The following is a 7,443-nucleotide window of genomic DNA, read 5'->3' on the forward strand; positions in this document are numbered from 1 at the left end:
GGTATGTCTAAAGTATTTTTCACGTTTTTCTTGTCGTTTTAATGTGTGGCATGAAGAGTTAATTACAATTTCTGCTTATGTGATAGGGGGTCTGAAAACAGTTTTATTTTCTTTTTAAACAGAAGTTACAAAGAAAATCTCCTCGCAACTATAAGCCCATACGGATTGGATTAATCTGACTTACTGATCGTGATAATTTCATATTTAAAATAGTAAATAAAACAAAAATTTGATGACTAATAAGATATGCAAAGAAACTAAATGCCAACAAAGATGACAATGAATTGAAAACAAAGCAAAATTGAATTAACACTAAGAACGGATTTCACTAAACCAATCCAACCCGAAATCTATAGTATATTAACCCTAATTACTACTTATGTTGACAATTGATCTTCCTAATTATTTGTTATCCATTTCCAGTCTCAACAAAAAGGATCCCTGATTAACAACTCATTCTCTTCAGAGCTTTAGAAAAACAAAAACTTATTATGTACTGTGAAAAATCAGTAAAAAATTTCATGAATCATGTTAGTCCATTTCTGGCACTTATTCAAGACATGACATTTGTCACAAGAAGTATATTAGGTATTTCCTCTGGTCACAACCTAATTCTTCTAATCAAACAACTAGTGACCAATTAATTGCAGAATTAAGAATAATCACAAACACTCAACATAGAACAATAACAAAAAATTAAGATGACTATAAAATTATAAATTTTGAGTATTCATAGGTAGACTACACTCTAGCAAAACTTATTTAATTTATAGTAAATTTAAAAGACAACATAAATAAATTTGGAAACATAAAAAGAAACAACCGAAATTCCGATGTTGACTCACGACAAAGCCTACATCTTCCGTTTCTCCATCTTGTGCCTGTTCGCGTTGGGAGACTCTTATTTTGTGCCGCATTTCCCCTTTTATGTGAATCTGGATCCTTATTGGATCCTCTTTGTGAGGATCTTGGAGATCCGTGAATTGTGTTCGTCCATCGTAATCATGCGGTCAGAAATTATTTTAAATATTTTTATTTAAAATTAAGCACAAACAGCACCTGACAAAAACTGACCGCACGATGTACGATAAACGAAGACGATTTACGGAACCTCACCAATAAGATCCGGAGAGAATCCTATTGGTTTTTATGTTATCTTCGTTTTTTTTTTTTTTTTTAAGGAAAACTAACCAAAAGGATTTGAAAACTTTAACTTTTAACCAAAAACTACATTAGAAGTTTATTTAATGGTTAGTACAAAGCCCATTTTTATATTAGCCCAAATAAAATAGCCCAAACAAAATAACATGGTGATTTGTCAAATTTACCCCTAACGGATTTGGTTAACCTAACTTAACTATTCTGTTAGATTACTTAGCCAAACCTATAAACTAACTAAATTTTAATTTTTGCAGAACAGTTTCAGAGAGTTCTTCAATTTTTTTCTGAATCTGGTTGAGTGGTTTGAGTAATGCTTGCAGACGAATGTTGAGAGCGCATTTCGAAATCGTGATCGCCGTTGTTCTTCGTCCCTGTTAAGAGGATTTTTTTCGGAAAAAACCTTTGTTTCAGAACAAATTTGCAGTGGTTGCATATTTTGAGATTTTATCAAATCATTGTCATCGGTGTTGTTCTTTTGCTTGAATATTTTCACTGGAGTGATTGCCTTTCATATTTGGTTAGATTTTCGTTTGGAGGTAATCGACATTGTTTTTGCAGTTTTGAATTCGGTATTTTTTTTTTTTTTTTTTTTTTGAATTTGATTTCGAATTCGTTTTTGCAAGTAATATGCTTATCTTTTTATTTGACTTATATATTGTTGTTGATTTGTTTTCAGATTAGCAGATTGATTCCGGTTTGTGAAATTTTCAGTTAGGAGTTTCTTATTTCGAAAAATCTCAGGTAAGTTTTGCTTTGTTTTGTTTTTTATTTTTTTTTTATATTGTATGTTGTTCATCTTGATTTTGTTTTCATTTTTCAGATATTTATTATGAATTAATTCGTGTTCATCACATTTGATGTTGTTAACATTTTTCAGAAATAATGTTATTTTTTTATGAAACAGTGGATATTTCAGTTTACTTTTTGTTTTTGTGATTGTTGTGTTTTATAAATAGTGTAATTTTTGTTCATTTTATATGTATATTGTTTAACTAATAGGCGTTCATCACATTTGATGTTTTTAACATTTTTCATAAACAGTGTTCTTTTTTTACAAAACAGTGGATATTTCAGTTTACTTTTTGTTTTTGTGATTGTTGTGTTTTATAAATAGTGTCATTTTTGTTCACTTTATATATATATTGTTTAACTAATAGGTGTTCATCACATTTGATGTTTTTAACATTTTTCAGAAATAGTGTTCTTTTTTTATGAAACAGTGGATATTTCAGTTTACTTTTTGTTTTTGTGATTGTTGTGTTTTATAAATAGTGTTATTTTTGTTCTCTTTATATGCATATTGTTTAATTAATAGGTACTTATTTGTTTTACAGAGATTGGAATTTAGATTTGCAACAGATTAATAAACAATTATTGTTGCTTTTACATTTTGTTGTTGTTTATTGTTATGTGCATAAAAGATTGTGTATTAATTTGAATTGTTTTGTTTTTTTGTTTTTGTTTAATAGTTATGGAGGGTGGTAAACTAGCTCGGTTTACATATGGTGGTTTATGTGTTGTTAGTTCTCTTTCATCAAGTTCAACCTTCAATTAGATTTGCATTGATCTTTGTTCTAGGTTTAAGGGTTTGAGAGTTGGTTGTTTTTAGTTGCAATATGCTTTGAATGAAGATCCTAATTGCGTGTTAGATTGTGATGTCGATGTTCTCAACATGTTGATGGTTCTTAATGTTGTTGGGAAATCCATTGTAGAAATATTGGTTATGGATAAATGTCATGGTTCCATGGTTTGGTTACCTACAGAAAGCACATCTTCTTGCCGTACATTAGACTCTATGATCGTTGCTAGTGAAAACGATCATTTAGGGAAGTATGGCTTTCATGGTGTGCACAATTATATGTCATGTGAATGGGATAGTTACATAAAATCTGAGGTGCAAGTCTTTAGGGGAGGTTGTGTTGATTTCCGAGATAAGTTGAAGAAGTTTTCTATTGAATGTGGTTTTGAATTGAAGTATTTGAATAATGATATGAAACACATTAATGTGGAGTGTTCTAGGAAGGAATCTGATGGTTGTCTTTGGCGTGTGTATGCATCCAGGTGTGATATTAATGACTTTTTTATTATTCGGAAGTTGCATAATATGCATACATGCAAGGGTATGATTCGAAAGAAGAAAAACAAAATTGTTGGACGATAGTTTGTTGCTTCTCTCATCAAGGATAAGATTCAGTCAAATCCTCTTATTAAACCAAAGAGATCATTTCAAACTTAAAATAGTTTTATGGATTAGATATTGATTATTCTACTGCATATTTTGGCAAACAGAGGGTAGTTTTTGAGTTAAATGGTGATGATGTTGATGCTTATAAGTTCTTGCCTTGGTATGTTGAATATGCTTGTTCAAGCAATCCTGGATCTGTTGTTGAGCTTGAAGTTGTACCGGAGAGCAATAGATTTCTTCGTTTGTTTATTGCTTATGATGCATGGATAAAAGGTTTCATGTTTTGTCACCCGATATTATTCATTGATCATACTTTTATCATCAAGATACAAGGAAACACTTCTATCTTGTTGTGCAAAAAATGGCAACGATGGTGAGTTAATAATTTCAGACTTTTATATTTCATATTTTTTGTTTATGTTTTCATACTGTGCAAAAGAAACATATCCAGAACTAGTTGAAGAACAATTTAAGAAATAGTTTAATCAGTCTCGTAAATAGGTGATACGTGACTGTATCTATTTCTTTTTGTTGTGCATTAGTCTTTGATTTTATGTTCAAATAAAGGAAAAAAGTTGCAGAAGTAGTTCCAATAGAGTTTAGTAAATAGTTCAATTACAGTTTCAGAAGTAGTTGACATTTGACATTGCATTTCATTTATGTTGTGCAGAGATTTTTGAGGTTGTTTATGCTATTGTTGATTCAGAAACGATAACAAATTGGAGATGGTTCTTTGCAATAGTATATGGTATTTTGAGGCCTCAAGGGAGGGTGATCACATTTATGTCGGATAGACATAATGGTATTTTGAAGAGCATTCAAGAATTCTTTCTTGAGTGTCCACATTCATTTTGTATTGTTCATTTGAAATAGAATGTGAGTACTTTATTTCCAAAAGCTACTAGTGAAGGACTAAAGAAGAAAATGATGAATCTGTTGGCAAATTGTGCGTACTCATGTACTCCATCTGACTTTGATGATTACATGGCGGAATTCAAGGATAATGGGAAAGGGCATGTGAAGAATTTTTTGTGTGATTTGCAAAAAGAGGGCTATGCTATTGCCCATTTTCCTGATCAAAGATGGGGATCGATGAGCAATACACTTTCAGAATCTTTTAACGCCATGGTGTCAAATAGTTGTTGTATGCCACTTTTGGATCTTCTTGAAGACATTAGAGTTTGGTTGATGGGTAGTATGGCTGAGAAGAGAATATTTGGTCAGAATATTCATACGATTTTGTGTCCAAAGAAAGAAAATAAGATGAAGTTGATGTTGAAGGAGGGCATGCATTGGAGGTTTAGTTGTTCTGATGTGGATGTTTTTGAAGTTAGGATGGAGTGGAATCAGTTTGTTGTTTGTCTAGATGGTAGGACATGTTCTTGTGTGCAATAACAGCATAATTGTTTTCCATGTTCTCATGCTTTGCAGGTGTTGCAACATGATAATCGTGATGTTTTTTATTACGTTGATGATTACTGGAAAGCAAGCTTTTATTAGAAAACATATTAGTTTGTGATGTATTCATTTTTAGATTTGGAAAAGCCGAATGTAGATACTATCATAAATGGTGTAAGGCTTCCAATTACAAAGATTCGGCCTGGAAGACCAAAGAAAACTAGAATCAAATCTGCTAGGGAAATCAGTGGGAGTAAGAAGACTGTTACTTGTAGTAGGTGTGGATGTTCGAGGCATAACAAGATTTCATGTAAAATTATTATACAAGACGGTTGATTTTTTTTTTCTTTTTTGTTTTGAGATATGGGAGTCTTTGGTGATATGTAACAAATTTTCATTATGGATATTTTTTATTTTGTTTCATTTGGTGTTTGGGAGTATGTAATTGTTGATTTGGAATTATGTTCGAGTAATAAATATGAATTCAATGTTTTAGTATTTCAAATTTTACGAAACAATATGTTAAGTTTGATAAAGAGTGAATACATATCTAAGTTTATGGCTTTATGGTTTCAATATCTGTTTTGTAGGTTGTATGTAAGTATATGTGTGTTGCATTTATCAAACTGAACTATTTATCCAAGTGAACTAGAAAACCACATTTTTTTTTTTTTTTACCAAAATATACTAAACTAGAAAACCACACTTTTTTACCAAAGCAAACTGAACTATTTATCACAGTGAACTATTTATCAAAATAGATTTAAATTTAGATTAAGTCATGAAATATATATATAGAGAGTTGTGTCAAACATGTTTGACAATGACATTTGTAAATCATAGCAAAAGTTTGCTTGAACCTTAAAAAGTACATCTGCATCAAAATTACATAAATGCGTATTTTTTATTGTTGATTCTAATGTCCAATGCTTGTCAGTTGTTGTGAGATTTTTATATATGCTTCTTGTTCCCTTGTCCAGCTGAAATCGTGGTTCATCAAATCCATGAGGATATCTTTCCTTGCTTTTATTACTTGGTAATCTTTGATACGTCCTTGAACCTTCTGGTTAGTTGAGAGTTAGTCAATGAAGCTCATCATGTATAAGCCGCAATCTAATTTGATTTACAAAGAAATTTAAGTGAATGATTATGAGTATTAAAATGAAATGAAGTGTGTGGTATAGACTATAGAGTAGTTGTTTAATAAACAAACTATTTCTATAACTGTATCAAATTATTCGTAGTGTTTCTAAAATTGCAGTAAGCACAAAGTGTGTGTATATATATATATAACTAAAATGATTTTAATTTTTTTAATGTACGATGTTGGTTTTTGTTGTGCACAGTTTCTCTCTTCTTTGACTTCGAATTCAAATTCACTTTTGATGGAATTGATTTTCTTCATTGTGACTTGAGTTGAATCCATAACATTTGAATTGCTTGTTGATTTTCTTTCTTTATCGAGCCAATATTGAACAAAATGGCCCTGCGAAAATTTATAATGTAATAATAAGATGCTTGTTTTCTATAAATATGACAAAGTTTTTGGTTGTGCGTTTTTGCTTACCACTATTGCTACATTTTCCCAGTAGCAATCAAAATCCAGATCTTCATCTATTGTGCTTTGTCGAAGAGAATTGTAATGAATCATTTCCATATTTTTTGTGTCCAAAACTACCAAGGAGAAATGGTTGTAATGAAACAATGGGAAGAAAATCTTTGATACATTTCCATATTGGTCCATCAATTGGTTGTAGAGGCTTTCCTTGTTTCACACAGCTGTTTCAATGCTTTGTTCACTGATGTTGTGCTGTTGAAAATGAAAATCATCTAGAATCATAATTACAGATTAATTGTTCAAATTTTTATATGTATATGTAAAAAATTTTTGCAGAATATTAGTTGTTTTGTTTACTCACAAAGATTGTTGTGGAGACATAGAAGTTCATTTGTTTCGTGATGTTCACTTTTTCTCTTTTCAGGTAGCACAAAGAATCAACAATCTGAGTTGATGTAGGTCCATTTGCCATCAAACTGTGAAGGTCTTCTTTCAACACCATTATTATGTAATAGTTGAAATCTGTAGTTTCAGACATCCAATATTCATCACTACAGGACAGTGCAAAAGTTTTAGTTATACAATAATTCGTTAGTGCTTATAAAGTTATGGGAGTGTGTAAAAAAACTTCAGTCAAGAGTTTTGTTTTGTATTAGTTACCTGCTGTTTATTAACCAGAACTGAGTTATTCTTCTTTTATCATCCGGTTTCAGCATTTTGTACACTTGAAGTTGTGTCCAATTCATGCTGCTGTCTATGTAATTTGTTGCTGGAAGGTCATCCGGTTGTGAAGAAGGCTCATCTTTTAAATCCAGGTTGAATGATGGTGTTTCACCCAAGACTTTCTTCCTATTTTTTGTCATTGGCTTTGTTGCTTTTTGGCTGAATGTTTGCTTTTTGACTTGTAAATCATTCTTATTGAGAGAATTGTTGCTTTTTAGAGCTTCAATATTTATTTCTTGCTCTCTTTCTTTTGCCATTGTGGAAACATTTTTGTTCGGCAATGTGTCAATTCTGTCACCATGCTCATTTGTTTGTTGTATTGCCTCTTTTTGCAATATTCCTTCTTCAATTTGTTGCTTGTTTGATTCTAAAACTAGTTTAGCATTTTCTTTTTTCTTTCTCTTGATTGTTGTTGGTG

The 7,443-nt window shown here is 31.0% G+C and overlaps 1 protein-coding gene across 1 annotated transcript; it reads left to right on the forward strand.

Annotated features, from left to right (window-relative positions):
- Positions 1-2,632: 2,632 nt before the first annotated feature.
- Positions 2,633-4,846, forward strand: LOC108866083. The gene is made up of 6 exons (XM_048581809.1): positions 2,633-2,680; positions 2,771-2,908; positions 3,451-3,619; positions 4,017-4,117; positions 4,220-4,702; positions 4,778-4,846. Exons 1-6 carry the CDS (start codon positions 2,633-2,635, stop codon positions 4,844-4,846), a joined length of 1,008 nt encoding a protein of 335 aa, XP_048437766.1.
- The last annotated feature ends 2,597 nt before the right edge of the window (positions 4,847-7,443 follow it).

This window comes from the organism of the source record quoted next, unplaced genomic scaffold, assembly GCF_019419815.1.
Source record: "Pyrus x bretschneideri cultivar Hongxiangsu unplaced genomic scaffold, Pyrus_bretschneideri_v1 Contig17, whole genome shotgun sequence".
Lineage (NCBI taxonomy): Eukaryota > Viridiplantae > Streptophyta > Magnoliopsida > Rosales > Rosaceae > Pyrus > Pyrus x bretschneideri.